General features: G+C 35.2%; 4 protein-coding genes across 4 annotated transcripts; all 4 read right to left on the reverse strand.

The window, feature by feature from the left end:
• Positions 1 to 351: 351 nt before the first annotated feature.
• LOC140009513 (uncharacterized) lies at positions 352 to 8,758 on the reverse strand. Its single transcript, XM_072055271.1, has 3 exons — positions 8,743 to 8,758; positions 1,870 to 2,021; positions 352 to 1,724 (listed from the first exon to the last, which is right to left on the reverse strand). Exons 1-3 carry the CDS (start codon positions 8,748 to 8,750, stop codon positions 421 to 423), a joined length of 1,464 nt encoding a protein of 487 aa, XP_071911372.1. The 5' UTR covers positions 8,751 to 8,758; the 3' UTR covers positions 352 to 420.
• Positions 3,832 to 5,989, reverse strand: LOC140009515 (uncharacterized). The gene is made up of 3 exons (XM_072055273.1): positions 4,856 to 5,989; positions 4,677 to 4,748; positions 3,832 to 4,266 (listed from the first exon to the last, which is right to left on the reverse strand). Exon 1 carries the CDS (start codon positions 5,987 to 5,989, stop codon positions 5,066 to 5,068), a length of 924 nt encoding a protein of 307 aa, XP_071911374.1. The 3' UTR covers positions 3,832 to 4,266; positions 4,677 to 4,748; positions 4,856 to 5,065.
• On the reverse strand, positions 5,806 to 8,353 carry LOC140009514 (uncharacterized). Its single transcript, XM_072055272.1, has 2 exons — positions 8,095 to 8,353; positions 5,806 to 7,503 (listed from the first exon to the last, which is right to left on the reverse strand). Exons 1-2 carry the CDS (start codon positions 8,141 to 8,143, stop codon positions 6,047 to 6,049), a joined length of 1,506 nt encoding a protein of 501 aa, XP_071911373.1. The 5' UTR covers positions 8,144 to 8,353; the 3' UTR covers positions 5,806 to 6,046.
• A 9,932-nt stretch (positions 8,759 to 18,690) lies between the features above and the next one.
• LOC140009726 (uncharacterized) lies at positions 18,691 to 19,913 on the reverse strand. Its single transcript, XM_072056009.1, has 2 exons — positions 19,437 to 19,913; positions 18,691 to 19,299 (listed from the first exon to the last, which is right to left on the reverse strand). Exons 1-2 carry the CDS (start codon positions 19,911 to 19,913, stop codon positions 18,691 to 18,693), a joined length of 1,086 nt encoding a protein of 361 aa, XP_071912110.1.
• Positions 19,914 to 20,260: the final 347 nt, after the last annotated feature.

Raw genomic sequence — 20,260 nt, forward strand, 5'->3', positions numbered from 1 at the left:
ACGAGTTGAGTTGAATAGAATTTTGACCTTATCGAGTTGAACTTTAACTTAATGTTAGCAAAGTTTGAACTCGACGTCGACGAGTTCTCAATGTAAAATTTGAGCTTTCAACCTCAAATTCAAGTCGAGTCAAACTCAAGTTCACTCGATTTAAAAAATTTATTTTAAAAAATGAATAATTAATTTTTTATATTTAACTCGAACTCGATGTTAATCGAACTTGAGTCGAGTTTTGACTGAGCTGGGTTACAAGATCGAAACATTACGACGGAATGGAGTACAAGCCGTAGAGGAACTGCATGATCAATAGACGGTTTAAAAGTCAGAGATTAACCAAAAAAGACTGGTAGACAGAGTCAAAGAAAAATGTTAAATATAGATATCCTTGAGAGTAGCAAAAGTTTATGCCCAACATAAGGTTCAATACCCCAGGCAAACCCAAGAACTTCCGCAGATGAAATCTCCAACAAGACTATGGCTAGAATTTCTAAGCAAATCATGACAGATAAACTTCACCCTATTTCTTTCAGTCGGAACATCTGATTTTCTGAACATCTTAGCTCCTCCAATTACAGCTGTAGAAAAGACGAACTCACCAGTCAAGAACCAACTTCTATCCATCCACTCACCATCGCCCAGCCTAATCCATTCCAACTCCAGCCGATCCAACCTGTAAAAATGATAAACTGTCTTGCCTGCCTCATCTAGCCAAGTTACAATTTTCAGTATCTCGTTACTGGCTTTACCAATAGCGAAGTAGTATGATCTAGGTCCACCTGCTCTAGTAAGCATTAAACGCCCACTGTCATCACTGTCATCAACTACAACATGAAAACCTTTGTTTACGTGTTCATCGGGGTCGTGGACATGTCTCAAAAGCCCCCAGGAGGCTTCATCGCCATTCAAGTCAAAAACATACGTCCACCCATCTACAGTGAAGCAACGAACTCGTTTGCCGCAAAACACCATCCCAATATAGGTGTCAAGAGACAGATGAGGATACTGAGCCTTACAGAATTCCCATGTCTTCCACCCAGGACACCACATAGCCAAAAATATGTCAGACTTGCCACTATGAGAATAATCACAATTAGCTTCATTCACAATAGCAAAGACACAATCAGGAGAAGCATTCACATTATTTACATCAGATACAGAAAATGCGGCTTGAATGACCATGACTGGGCCAATGACAGGAAGATCGATCCTTTGGTTTATAAGAGGGTTCAACAATAGCAAGACAGATAATTTACGGCAGCACACAGGATGTCTCTCGTAAAGCAACGTCCAGGATTTTCTAGAATACAAGCAGCGGAAAAAGGAACAACAATGGGGGGCCCTCTTTATCTCGTGATAAATGCTCCTATAGTTACCACAAAAGGGCGTAATCTCCCGGTGCTTCAACTCCACCTGTACAGGTAAGACCAAGTTTTTCAAAAAGCATGCTTTCTTTCCAGGTTTGATAACCATCAGGAAGGGAAATTTAGCAGATTCTACAGAAATGGTCTGCAACGAAGGATCTAAAAGAAATGATTCCCATGGGCAGAATTTGCAGTCTTTTATCTGACAACAGGGCTGGCAGTCTGTTCTTTGACGACAGATTCCATGACAGGATGGACAGTCTGTTGGTCGACGACGCTTAAGCCGTGGACACTCTAAACGATCAGCTCCAAACAGAGGTTCCTCTTCCTCAGGCGTTAACATGCCATCAATCACCGATGCACCTGAAAAAAACACAGTAAAATTCATACCCAAAAATAGGATTGTCTAAGACGAACATTTAACAGAAAGAACAAACGTATCAAAACGAAAGAAGACATAATTTGGATTCACACAAATGTAAAATTCTAACCCACACAACAAACTTACTGCCATATGAAGGAGGTTGAATTAAGCGACTCGGGGTGGGTAGAGCTTTGCACTCTTCACACCATTGGCCAATGACACGGTCATAACGGGGACGGGGACAGAATTTGAGCAGCTCCGTCCTCCAATTCCGAGGTGGCCCGCAGATAAAATATCTGAAAGACAAATTGAGTTGAATTTAGAATATCTCAGAATTAAAATCCTTACAAACAAACATACCAACCAGTAAGGTGGAGACAATAGAAGCTAGGCAGATTGGAGACAATAGAAAAGGAAAAATACCGGTTTTCGTCCCCAAACTTTGGACACAAGACACATTTCGTCCCTCATCTTTCGGGCATGACACATCTGGTGTCTGAATTAAGAATTTTAGACCAAATGTTATCCTCAAACGGCAATTTATCCACCATTTAACGAAACCGGTCACGTGAGATTCACGTACCGTTAAAGCTTCTGTCCGAAAGAACCCAGGTGGAAAAGGACGTTGTCTCCACTTTCCTTGTCCAAAACCGAATCTGAGCTCACTCTCTCTCTACAAGTTCACTTTCCCCTTTCCCTTGCCTTTCACTTTCCCTTTTCCTTTCACTTCAACGACTTCCTCTGCAAATTTCCAAGCCTAAGCTCAAGCTCCATCTGAAAATTCTGCCGAGAGCAAATCCCCTCTTCCAAATCAAATTCTGCCAAGAAATAAAGTAGAAACTTGCATAAAGCAACACCCAGCATTGTGGCTGTATTTCCCTAAAATGAGATCTAGAAATCTTGAGTCGTCATCGTCATCGTCATTAAACAGCATTGTTAAGGTTTTATAAACGACTGTTTTAGTTCTTGGATTACACCTTACCTCCAAAATTTGGGAATTTACCCAAATTTTCCATTTTCTAATATTCCTACAAATATGCAAAATTATGCATATCCCTCAAATCTACCCAATATTAATGTTTTGTTAAACTCTAAATAACAAAAATATGAAATATAATATTTAAATATATTTTAATACACACAAGTTGGACGGGTAACTAGTGTGTCAGAGAGTTGCCATAATCTCCTTAAACCCGCATGCGGGTTTAAAGAGTATTCGGATATTCTCATATGCACCTATGCAAATCGAACCAACCGGATATCTTATCCGTATCCCATTTTTTTAAATAAAAATCTTATAAATTTGAAAAATAAAATCAAATTTAGATGTATTAGGGTTTTAAAAATATTATATAAGTGATAAAAATTTTATAAATTGTAAAAATAAAATCAAATTTAAATAATTAAATGTTATATTTGCCTAAGAAATAATACAATAATCATAATAATGATAATACAATAATATTGGTGTAATAAAACTGCTATTAATTTAAATATTTACTTATAATGCCCAAAAAGCCTAATTACCAATTTTTTCTTCTCGCGCTCAAATATAACATTAACCCGCATGCGAGCTAACCTTGAAATAGAAAAAACACAGAATCTTGCTTGCGGGTTTCAACGTTATTATGCAGGCGGGATTTTGACCTGCTTGCTTGTGAACATGTACCACATTGCTTTGAATTTTTGTGACAAGAGGAAAGCTTTGTCTGATGAATGTATTTGTGAAATGACCTGAGTGGTGGTAGATGGGTTAATTGGGTCGGTTGCGTTACCCAATTGTTTATATCCATAAGTAAAATTTTATGATTCCCATACCCATCCCCTCACTTTTTCTTATTTATTTCTGATTTTTATTAGTTTTCATTAATTCACTAATATAACTTGTACACCTACCTTAAGGGCATTTATGGGAACAAAATTTCCTCTCTTTCCTGAAAACACTTTTTTATGTTTACTTTTGTGGTCATGGGCTGATTTTGTTACAAAATCAGAAACCTCAAGGGAGGTTAGTGTAATTGTGGAAACCTCAGGGGAGGTCAGTGAAATTGTCAGAAACCTCAGGGGAGGTTTCTGAAATTATCCCCAAATTTTTTCACCAGACAATTTCCATTAATAAAGTACCAAAACCATGTGTTCACATCGTAGCACTAATTCTGAGGACAACAAACAAAAAAGTGACCACACCAAAATATGATGTCTGCTTCAAAAAAGGACCATTCCTATTGTCAACCTCAGTCCATAATCTACATCAAAACAAAAAAAAAAAACCATCTAAGGCTCTACTATCAATATTTATAGTACTTTGTTTTTCCTTTTCATTCTTGAAGAACCAACAACTCTTTTGGTAGCAGCAGCAGTAGCAACTTCCCTGTGGACAGATTTGGTCTTGACAGGCATCTGTACATGCTCTTTCTCTTTTGTTCCATGTACTGGTTGACTGTATTTAACTTGAGCTCTTTTTAGACCGAAAACTTCATACAAATCATGAGAAGTTGGGGCTGAACTTGTAACAGCAACATCTTCTAAATGGTTAGTCTCCTGAGAGGTTAAATGTATTAAAGAACATGTATTAAATTTCTTTCAATCAGGATAAATGACATAAAGACCTTCTTGACATATGGAAAACAACTAGATATAAATAAATTACAAAGAAAAAATCTGTATTGGCACCACCAGAAATGGTATGTGGATAACAAATAAGTGACTAGATCATATAGAAAGGACTTAAGACTCTAAAAGGAAACCCCTCAATGAAGGCAGATGCAATGAACAGAAATTACTCCAATATATAATGAACATCAACAGAAATTACTCCAATATATAATGAACGGTTGGCCATGTGTGGACAAAAACAAATTCCCTGTTACTTTTCATTAGATAGTGCCTGCCTCAACATCAACTTTGCTATGATAAACTTTGCTGCTGTGGTGAGCATGTACAGTACTCACAGTTGAAGTTGCAAGTTTTGTTACATCATGCATTGATCCATCTTGAACTCTACTTTCTGCATGTGAACTTTTCTGCAAAGTAAGAAAAACAACTCAAAGTAATTTAATTTTTATAGACTATTGAATAGAAGGAGATAAAATGAAACTTTAACATCAAAACAATTGTATACAAGACTTACTGCTAGCTTGGTAGACTTATTATTTGGATTCTTGTCGAATATTTGGGGAGTACATGTAACCAGAATCTCAGTGCAATTAACTTCATCGTAGTCTCCACTGTCAACTTCATCAGATCTTGTATTGTAGGCAGCTTCTTTGCTCTTTATACCAGATCCTGAGGCATTGTTTTCATCCTTTTTAAGCTTACAAGATCTCACGTTGTGGCCTTGTTACAGACAGTATTTGCACCTTATTACCTGCCCCACTCTACTCATTTTCTTGGCCTTTTTTTCCTTTGCTTGTTGTTCCTCATCAGCAGTCCTTCTCCTTTGTTTTTTTGGTCTTCCAGCTATTTTACCATATAAAGGGGGTTTTGGACCATCAACATCAGTCTTCTCCCAATTTCCTTCCCCATTCATTGGACAAATAGCTCCTTCATAGCTCTTTAGGTATGTTTCAACTGTATACCAGCTGGATACATATAACATGGGATCCTTTTGAGCTAACCAAAGTGCAGCAATTGCATGGGGACAAGGAATTCCTGTCAGCTCCCATCTCCTACATGAACAAGTTTGCTCTTTAATGTTCACAGCATAATGATCACCATATGGACAGGAAACTTCATACAAATCATCGTTTGACTTGAAAGGAAAACATTGTGTTGCCTTATCCATTCTCTTTTGTACTCTCTCAATGATTCTAGGACAATACATATACTCTTTCCATTTTTGTCTTGCCATGTCTCTATTCTGCTGCATTCGTTGCATCATATACAACCTTAATAATTCCATCATTTCAATGATTGGCTTCTCTCTAGCATCCAAAATCTTGCCATTGAAACATTCACAAATATTATTCAATAGCATATCACATTTTGAATGGGTGCTAAAGTAAGCTCTACTCCATTGAGATGGTGGTTTATCATCAAACCACTTGGCAGCATCCAAGTCAATTGCTGCCATTTCTTCCATTTTCCTAACAAATTCTGCTGGTGTAGTTGCCTTTGCAGCAGCCCACAATGCTCTCCTTAAAGCTTCCCCTTTGAACCCAGCAGTAGAAAAGTTGCTGTGTAAGTGCTTTACACAAAACCTATGAGCTGCATTTGGAAAAACATGAATACAAGCCTGAACTAGTCCCTTTTGCTTGTCACTCATGATTGTCCATTCATAATCTCTTTCAATTTTCAAATCTTCTTTGAGTAACTTGAAGAATCATGTCCAGGATTCCTTGTTTTCACCCTCAACTATAGCATATGCAATAGGAAAAATGCCATTATTACCATCTAGTCCAACAGCAATCAATAGAACACCCCCTGCTATTCCTTTCAAAAATGTGCCATCTACCCCAATCAACGTCCTACACCCAACCAAAAATCCTTGTTTCACTCCATGAAAACACATGTAAAGTCTTTGGAATCTTTGTTGCCCTTTTGAAGTGCCATCCACAGTCTTTAATATGATAGAACTACCAGGATTAGATTTCTGAATTTCATGCATGTACGGTCCTAACTTGCTGTATTGGTCACTTTCACTACCATGAATAATGTCCAAAGCCTTTTGTCTAGCCCTATATGTTTGTTTTTTTGTGAAGGAGCATTTGTTTTCCTTCATCACTGTTTTTCTAAAATGCTCCACATCTACCTTAGGATTGGATCTAAACTCCTCACAATACTTTCTACCAACCCAACCAGAATTTACAAGTGGATTTTGATATGTAAAGCCACATTTGTGAGTGTCCTCAAATGTCCTAATTTGCACACTTCCTTCTCTATCAAATTTTCTAGCATAAATATGCCAATTGCAGCCTTCGCTTCTACATATTGCCCTCAATCTAACCAAATCCTGCTTCACAAATTTACAAGGCCTCCCCTGTCTTACACTGTAGTTTGTAATAGCTAACTTGCACTCTTTGATGGTACTAAAAAACATCTTTAATTTCAATTTTGGATTATCCATGTCCTTGGGATTGAACACAACACACCTATTACTACCATTTTCATCATCAGACCCATGCAAACTCTCAAAATCTGATTCAGAGTCAGGGGCTACATCATTATCCTCAGACTGAACCAAATTAGCTTCAACCTGTCCTTGTTTTGCCAAATTAGTTTTCAATTCCTTATAGTGTGAGACACCAAACCATTCAGCATTTGTATCTATGTTATCGTTGAAATCAGCATCATCTTCTTCACTTTGATTATAATCAGAATCTACTGCTGAGAAAAAAGACTCATTGGCTGAATCAGAATCACTGTTATCATTTCCTCTCTCTTCATGATCATGTTTACCATCTTTACCACTAGCAGGACCTTCTTCATTCTTATCAACCTTATAAGCATCATTGCCAAGTTGTTGAACCAAAATTTCATGAAATGAGATTTCAAGGTACAAGATAACTTCCCTAATTGAACCAGCAGTCTTTACAATATATCCATGCAATTCTCTACTATTGTCTATCCTTTTAAAGCTATTATTCTCCCAACCATAGTACACTTTGTGACCAAACACACCAGCATCCTCAGTCAATCTATCCATTTCAAAAATACTCAAGCCTATACTCTCAACATAATCCAGGACACATACATCTCCACCCTTATAATGCGGTTGGGGAGTGTAAAATATCAACCCTCCACAATGACATTTTAGTGTAATCAGTGAGCTACCTTTTTCTGATAGTTAAAAAAAAGAATATATCAAATACTGAATAAGCAACCAAACCATTACTTTTATATTTTAACAATATTGGATAAACTTATTATTATAAGCTTAACAAATAATTTGAGGACAGCAAAGTGCAATAATTTGGGGACCACAGATTTATAATTCAAACACATATGTTCTAACCATTACAAAAATTAATCTTTTCAAACAATGTCGACTAAACAATAATAAGATTTACACCTGTAAAATAGACATCAAGGACCCTATGTATCATATTAAAAAAAAAGTTCAAACTTTGTAGTTGGACCTAGCATTAACAATAATATATCACAATGAACCAGCTATGTAGCTACTGGGCAAAGAATAACCGTACTCGAGTATCACTTCATTTGGAATAAACAATGGATCCATGAGATTTGTTTTTACTTTCGGCAGCCTAATTCAAACAATGCTGCTAGTATTTTTAGCTAAAAAAAACAATAATAATATATCACAAACACCCATGTGAAGGACCACATCTACATGGCTTGCCACTAAAAGGTCAACATTTTCATTATTAATACTTTAATCAACAAATTATTAAACCCTGGACAACTTACCATAATTTGGTGGGGCACAATCGTTCAACTCCTTCTTTCGCACCGACATATTTTTTCGCTCTGCTACTTAGTGGATGCCAGCAGGTCAGCTTCTTCTTCTTCGATCTTCAATAATTTTTTGGAATGCGCTTTTGAAAGTGTAAAAATTGAAAGGCAAAGGAAAGGGGAAAAGGGTTTTTACACAAATATAAGCGAGCTTGTAGAGAGAGAGAGTTCAGATTTGGAAAGGACAAGGTAAAGTGGAGACAACGTCCTTTTCCACCTGGGTTCTTTCGGACAGGAGCTTTAACGGTACGTGAATCTCAGGTGACCGGTTTCGTTAAATGGTGGATAAATTGCCGTTTGAGGATAACATTTGGTCTAAAATTCTTAATTCAAACACCAGATGTGTCATGCCCGAAAGATGAGGGACGAAATGTGTCTTGTGTCCAAAGTTTGGGGACGAAAACCGGTATTTTTCCCAATAGAAAAAGCCAAATAAAAAATTAAGAGGACAAAGCTAATCAACAGGTTAATGTAATTGAATCAATCCCTTCGCATAGTTTATAGATGATTTCAATTTGTTCGATCCCATAGAAGAATATTATCTACGCAAAATTTAAAAAAAAAAAAAACCCCCGCGAAGGGACTAGGTTTTGAAATCCTTACCCGTCCATTGTCTGGAAAATACCCCAATCCCGACCTCTCTGGTGGTAAGTTTATTAAAGGGCTGCTTGTTTCACAGATTGGAATCGGAAATGAAAATGGAATCATAGATTCTGGTTTTGAAATTAAACTTTTCATTTCAATATCTAGCTTGGTTCACACATTGGAATTAGCATCATTCCAATTCTTGATACTTGGTTTGATGAGTATTTCGGAATTAAATGTAATTAAATTTCAAATTTACCCTGATATAACAATTCTTATAAAATAAAAGAATTACACATACGACAAATTAACATCTCCATAATTGTAACTACAATAGTTATTAACTTTTTGATAAAACATAAGAAAATCATAAATTTTAAAAAAATTAATACCAAAAAATAAATATAGTGGCTGCATTAACAAGGAGTAAATTCCCAAAAAGAGGGAGTTTTTAAACTAACTTCCCAAAGGGTGGCGATTTTTGAGTCTCTTCCCAAATGGTGAAAAATGCATCCAAGGAATGCGTTCTTCCAAATAAAAATGCAACTTTCAAATACGTTATTTTAATTTTCATAAATTTGTTTAAATATGAAAAATTGGTTAAATAGCGCATAACATACCAGCTCTTTATGGAAAACTGGCAGGTTTTGTAGTATGTTTTGTACCACCTCTTTATGGGAAACATACCAGCTCTTTATAGAAAAAATTGGTTAAATAATGGCCAAAGGAAAACTAGTATGTTTTATATTTAACATAAATTAAATATGTGAAAGTCAAAAAAAAAAAATAGCGCATAACGTACCAGCTCTTTATGGGAAACTGGCAGGTTTTGTAGTATGTTTTGTGCTAGCTCTTTATGGGAAACACACCAGCTCTTTATAGGAAAAAATTGGTTAAATAGCGGCCAAAAGAATACTAGTATGTTTTGTATTTAACATAAATTAAATATGTGAAAGTTAAAAAAAAAAAAAAAGAAATAGCTCATAAGATACCAGCTCTTTATGGGAAACTGACAGGTTTTGTAGTATATTTTGTACCAACTCTTTATGGGAAATATACCAGCTCTTTATAGGAAAAGTTGGTTAAATAGCGGCCAAAAGAAAACTAGTATGTTTTGTATTTAACATAAATTAAATATGTGAAAGTAAAAAAAAAAAAAAAATTGCCCATAACATACCAGCTGTTTATAAGAAATTGGCAAGTTTTGTATTTAATGCGCTATTTAACCAATTTTTCATAGTTAAACAAATTTACGAAAATTAAAATAACATTTTGGGAATTTAAAATTAAATTTACGAAAATTAAAATTAAACTGGCAGGTTTTGGAAATTTACTCCATTAACAAGTCATTTGTGATTCCTACATTAGACAATGATTTGAAATAGATCTCTCCTTACATATATGAACAAAAGAAAGAGACTCAAATCACAAAAGCTAACCATACAAAATACAAACCAATTGTCTAATCCAGTCAAGAGTGCCACTCAATATCCATGATCTTCAAAAAACTAATCATATAACCATCTAACAATCACCATAACAAAAAGAAATTGCCACCAAATCATCACTTTCCAGCTAGCAATAATTTTACTTCAGCGAGTAGATGGAGGATAAAGGAGGTTAATTACATATTGTCATCTCATTTCTGCAGGAAGATTGTAGAACACATGAAGCTTGGAAATCTGGTCCAAAAGTATGTCGGCTGCATTCATTACATCTCCACTCGGTAAAGCAAGTTTCAATAACTCAGCAACAACTTGATCTCTTCTATCGGAGACCAATTGCTCACGTTTATCCTCATTTGACATGGTTGTTACCATAGTTGTGAAATTAGTTTGAATTCCCTCCACGAAATCTCCAAATTTACTGGTGAGAAGTTGCAATGATGCATCAAGATCATCCCTTGTTGTTGATACAGACTTCATTTTTTTTTTTGACATATTTGTAATTGGAGGTGATTGTTTCTTTTGTTTATTGGAATTTCTTGTGCTTGTTGAACTTGGTTGAGTTGATTGCGCCATGAAATTTGTTTCATCTTCTTCTACCATATCATTATTCGAGTTTGACATAGCATCAACCCTTTCATCTCCTTCCTCCAAATTTTGGACAGCTTTCATATCTTGGACAGTTTCTGTAAAATCTTCAGCAACATTTCCGGTGGTTCTGTCTCTTCCATATACAAATTCAAGATCTCCTAAATATGAAAATTTGACATCCCAAAGGCCCTTTGCATCCTTATGAGTCTAGAGATAAAATAGAAAGATAAATGATAATCTTAATAAAAGGTTGAAAAATGACATATCACAATGTAAAAAGTAATCAATTTCTTACCTTGCACCAATCATCATACCACTGTTTTTCACAAGAAATCTTTTTCTCAACATCATTCCAACTACAACCACTTTCTTCGCACATTTCAACAATTGCATGGTACCTATTTTTCAGCTACTTAACTTTTGATTCAATATGTGGGCTGACTTGTTGGTAAAAGTAGGTTGCTTACGCAAGATAATTTTAAACAATTCACTCATATAATTATTTTTAAATCCTCCATCTGATTTCCACATTGTATCATAAGCCAACTCTTGCAATGATTCTATGAGCACTTTTACCTCTTTATCAGTCCAAAAATATTTATTTCTCCCTCTTCCACGTACAGTTTCATCATTCTCCATCCTATCATTTATTAAAAGTCAGCCAATATATATCAATTATTTTCAATACACAATAGCATATAACTGAAATTTATAATATAACAAAGCACATAAAAGAACATAAAATTAAATGTCAATCCAAATTTAAAAGAACATACATCAAGTGTCAATCTAATTCACAAATTCACTACAAGAATACATCAAATGTCAATCCAAATTTAATGAGTCTAAGAGCTAAACATCCATTCATAGCTAAATAAGTTCAACCCTCCAATTGTCAAACATTTCTTGAGCTAAATTATTTCTAAAATTTGCCCATTGGTCACTTGGCAAAATAGTGGATATATATTCTACTTTTTCATCACTGTCTTCATCTTCACTTTCATTTTCTTCACTTTGTAGTAATTCTTGTGGATCAAAAGTCATGAACTTCCTTATCAAGTTGTGCAGCAGACAACATGCCATAATTATTCACACTTGTGTTTGAATTGGAAAAAATGAAGGGGATGCTAGAATCTTCCACCTTCCTTTTAGCAATCCAAAACATCTTTCTATAATATTTCTAGCTTTAGAATGTTTCATGTTGAAATATTTCTCCAGTCTCTGTGGTCGATAACCATTGAATTCATTAAGGTGATATCTTTGCCCTCGATAAGGGGCAAGAAATTCATCAGCATTACAATATCCAGCATCCACCAAGTAATAACAACCTTCAAAATTCAATTATGCACAAATTAATACTAAACTAACTACCTTATTTTAGAAAAAAAATTGATTGAATTGTATTGGATACTGCAATATATGTTTACCTTGTGGGACTCTAAGACCATTAGATCTAGAAATAGTATTTCGAAGCACACGACCATCATGTGCCGAACCTTCCCAACCAGGCAAGGCATAGATAAATTGCATATTAGGAGAACAAACCCCTAATACATTCGTTGCAATACTTCCTTTTCTCGTTCGGTATCTTGATTTTTGTTCAGTGGGTGGTGTCACATTTATTAATGTCTCATCTAAGGCACCTAAACAATTCTATTTTAACAAAAATATAAAATAGTTAAAATGTCTATATTGGATAGTTTGGATGAAAATATACATTTTATTAAATGATTGTATTTTAATTAATGAATTACCTTAAAACATTTTCATCACTCATCTATGCAATCTTCGGTAATAGGCTCAAACTTCTTAAACAATATAGTATGCAATTTCAAAACTGCTAGGAGACAAAGATTAAATTGACGACTCACTGTTTCTCTACTTCTCCAAAATAGACCACAAATTGTTCTACTTTTCTTGTGGTGAACCAAAACATATACAAACATGGCAACAATTTCTTCTGTTGACATGTTTCTGGTAGCTTTCAAACCTCCAGTGTCTCTAATCATTTCACATAATATCCCAAATGTTCGTCTATCCATACAAAGTTCGCTAATACAATAAACATCACTCTCCCTAATACAATAAAGTGTTGCATGCGCTCAGTGACATTTTCTTCTTTTGATTTTATTTGGCGCCTTCTACTTTTGAGATTAGGCCTGTCAATCGGGCCTAATGAGTCGGGTTTTGATGAGTTCAAACTCAACTCATTTAATTTGAATCATTTTTGGGTTTCGAGTTATGAGTTTCGGGTTCGTAAATGTAAAACTCATATTCAACTCACATAATATTCGAGTTGTGAGCCTTAATCGGATTTAACCCAAACTCACTTATTATTCCTTAATTTTCTTAATATAATTACTATAACTATTAAGTTGTAAAACTAATTTAACATTTACAAGACTATAATATTAAAACTAAAGATGAACAAATAATAGTTCTTAAAACGTATATAAATAAAAAAATTTTCAACAATATTTATATTTAATCCATTCAAAATGCATGAAAAATAGTAATAAAACATACGATCATAAGCCAATACATCTTTAAAAGTTGAAACTTTTTTTTATAATCTTGTGATTTAAATCCAAATATGTTTGATGATTTTTGTGTTTGTAGAAAAAAAAAAAATCAACCAATATTATGTCAATACAAAAATTTACTCAACTAATAAGAAAAATTAGTGATTTAGTTATGCATTACCAATATTGGCTCTCGAAAAAGCTCATGAAAGAGTTTTTAGATGTATTTTTATGTTTTGTAATTTATGTATATATTTAGTATTTAGTAATAATATATTTGGATATATAATTATACATAACATCAAAATATAAATATTATATATATAGGTAATTAAAGGGTTGGGCCTATATCAGGTTTGAGCCTAATAAGGCCCAAACTCGGCTCACATTTAATTCGAGCCTAATTTTTAGGCTCAAACTCAGACCAACTCACTAAATGATCGGACTCATCGGGCTTTCTGTCGGGTCGAGCGAGCCGAGCTCGGGCTGGCCCAGTCTCATTGACAGTCCTATTTGAGATGAATGAATATTAACTGGTACCACATCATAAAAAATGCAATAACAACCATTATCATTCCCGATAAAATTTGGTTTTGCTCTCAATATTTTTTGCATCTTCTGTTTTCAATAGGCAAACGTGGCATCTTTCTCTACATAATAATATGACAACCAAACGTAAGTATTCACCAAATTAGATTACGACATCAAAATCTTCAAATGCATTAAACATCAATTGATCTTATTAAAAAGGCCTAGACATGCATCATACATCCGTAAACACAATGATATACAGATATAAATATAAATACGCATAAACAAACGAAATTGATGGTTTAAACTTGAAATTCTAATGTACGAATAACTATGAAACTGAAAGGTATTCAAGCAGACAATTTTACAAACAGGTACAAGGCAACCAGAAGCCCACCCAATCTATACCAGTATTCACGGATCAAATAACCAAAAGATTAATAATCGATTGACCCTTTATTTTTGAACTTCCATTGAATGCGTAATTCAAGAAAACACAATAAAAACATAAAAATGACAAATCTAATGACATTAACATTTATCTCACCAAAAAAAAGAAACAAAATAATGTATTTGTCGAAGTGCATGAATTAAAATACATTTATTACAACAAAATACATGAATTAAAAATGTGTATTATTCTCACCAATAATAATGTATTTGTTACGGAAATAATGTGTAAAGTACTAAGCAACCTTCTTAATTAATTTTTCATTGTGTTTTGTGACAAAAGAATATGAATTCATGGAAGGAAGACTTTTTTTTAATCTTTATGTTGTGTAGCGTGAGTGGAATAAAAGTGAGAAGGTGATGGGTCCAGAGCATAGCATTTTGGTCCAGTTAGTGTTATTGTGTCAGATTCCCTTCTTTCCTTCTTTATTTTTAGCTAGCCAGTGAGTAGCCTGAAAAAACAGAGAAGAAGGAAGAGAAAAGCTTGCATACGGAGAAGAAAATTGTAGAGGCAACGGAGTTTGTAACCCACTTACCTGGGATCAAGGAATTCACCCTAGTAGAAGACTCTTCAACTCCAGAATTCGCTATCCAGGGAGAGTCGGAACCCACTGCCCTTTGTCGCTGTCCAATCGGTCCTTGCTTCTTACCGAATTCCTTTCCCTAACTTGAAATCTACTCCTCTTTATCGCTGAAGATATTTGTCCATTCCTATTCCATTTAGATCTACTTTGGCAGGTTTTTTTTCAAAAAATTTTGGATAAGAGATAAAAACTATATGATGAAGAAGAAAAGATAGGAAATCTGACGAAGAAGAAGAAGAACAGAAGGTGCGGCGTGTGATGGAGAAAAAGAGAGGGTAGGTCCGTCATAAGTTGAGGGTTTTGTCCAAAACCTCCCAATTTGCTCGGGAATGAACTAAGTCCGATTTTTCAGAAATGATTCCAAAATTTACATTCCAATAGACTTAACCCAAGCAACAAATAAGGTGTTCATTCCTTTCTGTGATTCTCAAACCCTTTAACCAAGCAGCCCCTAACATATCTAGTCTATTGGGGAATGAGGGACTTTCCAATTGGGTTCCAATTGCTGATATGGTGCGCTGTCATTGGCCAATTGGTGGTCGTCTGGCTCGTGTCATTTGCTCGTGTGAATTGGACCTTTGCTGATTCTTTTGTTTCTTTGTTCGCTTGGACGTCTAGCTAGCAATTCTTTCGTGTCTTTGTTTGCCTGAAGTCTTCCACTAAAATCTGGTCCCATGTGCCTTTGATTTTTTTTCTTTTCCTTTTTTTTTTATTGGATTGGAACTGCTTGTTAACATATTACATGTGGGATTGTGCTAAAATTTGGCCCCTTTTTTCCATTTCCCAACAATAAATTGTGTTGACAAAAAAATTAGTATCCCAATTATTTACAATTATCAGTGCTTTCTTTTGGTTTCCAGATAAATCACAATTATTAATTATTATTTTTTATTGTAATAATTGCTTATGTTATGCTTGAATTGTATTAATTATTATATATTATCATTTTTTAATTGCTTTTGTTATGCTCCAATTGTGAAAATTTTATTCTTTATTTGATTTTCTTCCAACGACGACCTAGCTAATCTCGCTGAAAAAAAATATTGGTGCTCTTTATTTATTTATTTATTTTGGAATGAGATGGGAAGGCATTCAACTATTATTATCAAATTTTCATGACAATCTTTATTTGGTATTGATTCTATGTAAACAATCAACAATGTGGTGCCCTTCTATAGTGTCATTTATTATTTGGTCACGCCACACACCATGTTTAATTATCGATTCCCCGCTATTAATTGTTATAATTATTTATTTACCTATTTTTATTTGGATTTCTTTTTTTTACCAAATAAATCACATTTAATTACCAATTTTTTACAATTAATTGTTAATAATTAATTAATAATGCCATTTTTTTGTTACTGTCATTTTTTTGTTACCCAACAAATCACATTTAATTCATAATTTTTTTGCAATTATTAACAAAATTTTTTTTTGTGGTTGTCAAAGAAATCACATTTAATTATCTTTTTTTCAAAATTTTATTAAGAAAATGTCCTCTTTTGTTTTGGGTTGCCCAACAAATGAAGTTTAATTATCAGCTTTTTTCAATTAATTTTTTTATTAATTCAGTTCTAATTTCACAGTTTTATTGCCAGATAAATCACATTTTATCTGGGCGGCCATTAAACTTTTCCCAAGATCATGTTTTGGCCATCGAACTATTTTTTGTCAATAATTGGCCACTAAACAACTTAATCAGGCCACCCGTGACCATTTCGTCGGTAATAGCTCTTAATTTCTGAAATTAGCATTACACGTGGCAAATCACAGGGGCAATTTTGTCCGTCAATCCACTGACCGTTTACTTACATTAATACATCAACTGAAAAGAAAAAAAAGAGCGGTAGAAACAAGCCAATTAAACAAACTGAAGTGTCTGGTCTTGTGAAGGAAAAAATAGGGACTCAATTTCCAGCCCTAAATTCTGTGTCAGAAATCGAAGAAGCCAAAGAATGTCGAGACGCTCTCCTAAACCCATACCTAGATGCTCATGCGGATTAACAGCAATGGTGAAGACCTCATGGACAGATTGGAACCCAGCAAGAAGATTTGTGGTCTGCATTTTAGGAGAGGTAAGATCTTAGAGAGGTAAGATGTTAGATTTGTAATGGAAATATTATAACAAGAGGATTTAGTCTTGGAAAATGTAAATTGCAGGATGAGGGATGTGGTTTTTGGGAATGGTATGATCCAACAATGTGCGAAAGATCAACTCAAGTGATTCCCGGTTTGCTGCGAAGAATGAATAGAATGGAAAGTAATATGGAGGAATTAGAAACTTCAGCAAGAAGATGGGAAAATAAAGTTCAAAAATTGGAACTTAAAGTTGCAAAATTGGAGGGTGAAGTGAAAAAGCACAAGACCAGAGAGCACTATCTCAAAAGAGCTCTTCTCGGTACATGGGCTTTTATATTGTTGTATTGGTTTTGCTGCTATCTGAAGACTGTTATTAAGAGTGACCATATGTTGGCCATCAAGGGATAGTTAATGTTGTTTGGTGATTGTGAAGAAATGGCAGTAGTAAGGTTGAGTGGATACAGCTTTTGGTGGTAGTGTCCGTAGCAATAGCAGACCAAAGATTCCCATGTTGTATTTTATAGTGAATTTTTCATTGGTTTGTTTTCTTATGTAATGGTTACCTTGCTGTAATTGTGTTACTTTTTACTGAATGAATGGATGCAAGTTTTTTGTCGTTTCTTATGAATTGCTGTAATTGTAGTTTCTTATGAATGCGGCATTATAACACAGTAAATTAAGACAAAAGGAGTATTTCCATTGGATAAAACCAACTACAAAAGTTTCCAATTTGCAGCAGTACACAGCTTTCTGTTGAATATGCAAAAAGATAGTGGATGAAAAACAAAAGGCATCCACCATAACAAAACAAAAGGCATCCACTATCAACATGAAGTGGATCCTGCGGTTAAACTTTAATGCATCTATTTTAACAGCCCGCTGAACTTAAATAAACTATTATAAGTCAAAAGACTTATGTACATATCAGTCACCATCATCAACATCTCAGATCACATCTAAAACTGTATCCAATTCTATCTAACTTGCACCTGCACCTCTGCCACTTGTAGATCTAGATCTAGATCTACCAGCATTTGCACCTCTTCTACCTCTCCACCTACCAACCTTGAAGGGTGGTTCCTTTCCCAAGTAGGCATAGTTAGCATTAATCATCCCTTTGTCAGCATTAGTCAAGGGCCGTTTACCATTTCTGTTGAATTTCCTGCCAGATCTAGAACTTGTAGCTGCTAGATCTGGTTGCTGAACTACTGGTATTGGCTGTTGAAGTGGTGGAGTTGGGTGTTGGGACATGAGATCTGATTGCTGAGTTGCAGATGCGATTGGTTGGCTTGGTTGGCTAGCTGATGGAGTTTCCTGTTGCTGTTGCCCTTGGGTCTCTATACCTTGTGACTAGACTACTTTTGCTTGCTGTTTTCTTCTTGAAACCTTGTACAAATGGAAGTTGATTAGAGACTATATGTATGTATACTATATGACATTTGAAATACATTGAACTGTATGTATACTCACATATTTTTTCTTCTTTGGCTGGCCAGATTGTTGGTGCTCAGTCACCTCTTTGCATGTTGCAGCATTGTGCCCTGTTTTACCACATTTTCTGCAATGCATAGTGACATTTTTTCTAAGTTTTCTTCCATGGTTCTTCCCTTCTGTCTCATCTCTTCTCCTTGCCTTTTTTGGCCTCCCAAGCTGGACAGTGGGAATTGGAGGATCAAGTTGAAGCATGCTGGACTCAGGCCACAGTACTTAGCTGCTGATGGGTTGCAAGACATTATTATAAATCTGTAAAAATAAGCCCTTTTAGTAACATTCCGCAATCATTTCATGTGGATCATCCTCAGCTTGCTTAATTGCTGCAATGGCATGGGTACAAGGTAAACCAGATAATTCCCAGATTCGACAAGTGCAACTCTTCTTTCTCAAATTCACAGCAAACTGGAAATTTCTTGGGCCCTTTACCTGATAACCATCAATCCCATTGAACTGTGGGAACCACTGGAAAGACTCTTCAATTCTGTCCTCAATAATTTTTCTAATCAAAGGACCAGTTGAGTGTGGATATCTAGTCATGGCAGCCTTTCTTTTTTGAATTCTTTCCATCATCAGTTCTCTAATATTCTCTAAGCAAGATATAATTGGTTTATCCCTGGCCTCTAGTATATGTGAATTGAAAGATTCACATAGATTATTGACAATCATGTCACATTTAGTGTGAGGAGAAAAGTAAGCCTTACACCAATGCATCGGATGAGGAGCCTTCTCCACCCACTTGTATGCTTCATTGTCATACTCTTTCAAGTCCTCAGCAGCTTTCTTGTACATCTCAATTGTGCTGCTCCTAGCTATCGCCCACAGCATCCCTTTAAGTGCCTTTCCAGGATGTTTCTTCTTGAAATTTTGATACATATGCTGCACACAGTATCTATGCTCAGAGTTGGGTAGCACCTCGGATAATGCTCTGTCCAATCCCAGCATAAAAAATAAATAAATTATTGGTTCAAACAGCCACAAGTCTCACATCAAATGTTGGATAATAAGATCCATACCTTTTGTTGATCAGAGATGAAAGTGTAGTGACACTGATTATCTATTTTCAGATCCGCTTGGAGAAGTTGTAAGAACCATTTCCACTGTATTGTAGCTTCCTTCTCCACTATGGCCCAAGCAATAAGCCACCAACCATTGTTGGGATCAATTGCCACTGCTGATAACAGTTGACTAGGGTAAGGCCCTTTTATATGGCAGCCATCAAGCCCAATCACAGGTCTACACATTTTGATTCCTTCTTTTAGTGCACCTAAACAACAGTACAGTCTCATGAACCTAGGATTCGAACCTGGATCTCTAAATGGAGTGAACTCGACTACCATGGTAGAATTAGTATGAGTCTTCTTAATCTCCTCACAATATTTCCATATATGCTTATACTGCTCGACTGCACAACCTTTGATTCTGTCAACAGCTATACCTCTAGCATTTCTGGCTATTGTTTTTGATATTTGTATCTTGTACTCCTCATGCATTGTCTACCTTAAAGAATGGACTGGAATGTTCATATTGGCCCTAATTCTGTCCTCATATCTCTCAGCAACCCATTTAGCAGTCATCATTTTATTTTTTCAGGCATGACTGCAGTTTTCATGTACATCATAAAGGGTCTTAATCACCAAATCATTCGGCCCAACTGCTTTCTCTTGAGAAGCATAACACTCCCAGTTACATGGATCCTTGCACCTTACCCTTACTCTCAGTTCCTCATTAGTGTAATACCAAATAGGTCTACCATTAGCAATCGAATAATTCTGCATTGCGGCCTTAAACTCAGCTGATGATGCAAATCGCATCCCAACCTGGAAATGTGGATTTCTCA

This window comes from Coffea arabica, chromosome 6e, assembly GCF_036785885.1.
Source record: "Coffea arabica cultivar ET-39 chromosome 6e, Coffea Arabica ET-39 HiFi, whole genome shotgun sequence".
NCBI classification, from domain to species: Eukaryota; Viridiplantae; Streptophyta; class Magnoliopsida; order Gentianales; family Rubiaceae; genus Coffea; species Coffea arabica.

What these genes read in the sequence shown, in the direction of transcription:
- LOC140009515 (XM_072055273.1), bottom strand. Translation starts at nt 5,989, where the DNA reads ATGAGTGACAAGCAAAAGGGACTAGTTCAGGCTTGTATTCATGTTTTT.
- LOC140009514 (XM_072055272.1), bottom strand. Translation starts at nt 8,143, where the DNA reads ATGTCGGTGCGAAAGAAGGAGTTGAACGATTGTGCCCCACCAAATTAT. An exon ending in TTGTGCCCCACCAAATTATG is followed by an intron (nt 7,504 to 8,094) that starts GTAAGTTGTCCA and finishes TTTAACTATCAG; the next exon opens with AAAAAGGTAGCTCACTGATT.
- LOC140009513 (XM_072055271.1), bottom strand. An exon ending in TCAACCTCCTTCATATGGCA is followed by an intron (nt 1,725 to 1,869) that starts GTAAGTTTGTTG and finishes TGTTTTTTTCAG; the next exon opens with GTGCATCGGTGATTGATGGC.
- LOC140009726 (XM_072056009.1), bottom strand. Translation starts at nt 19,913, where the DNA reads ATGCATGAGGAGTACAAGATACAAATATCAAAAACAATAGCCAGAAAT. An exon ending in TCATCTCTGATCAACAAAAG is followed by an intron (nt 19,300 to 19,436) that starts GTATGGATCTTA and finishes TACTGTGTGCAG; the next exon opens with CATATGTATCAAAATTTCAA.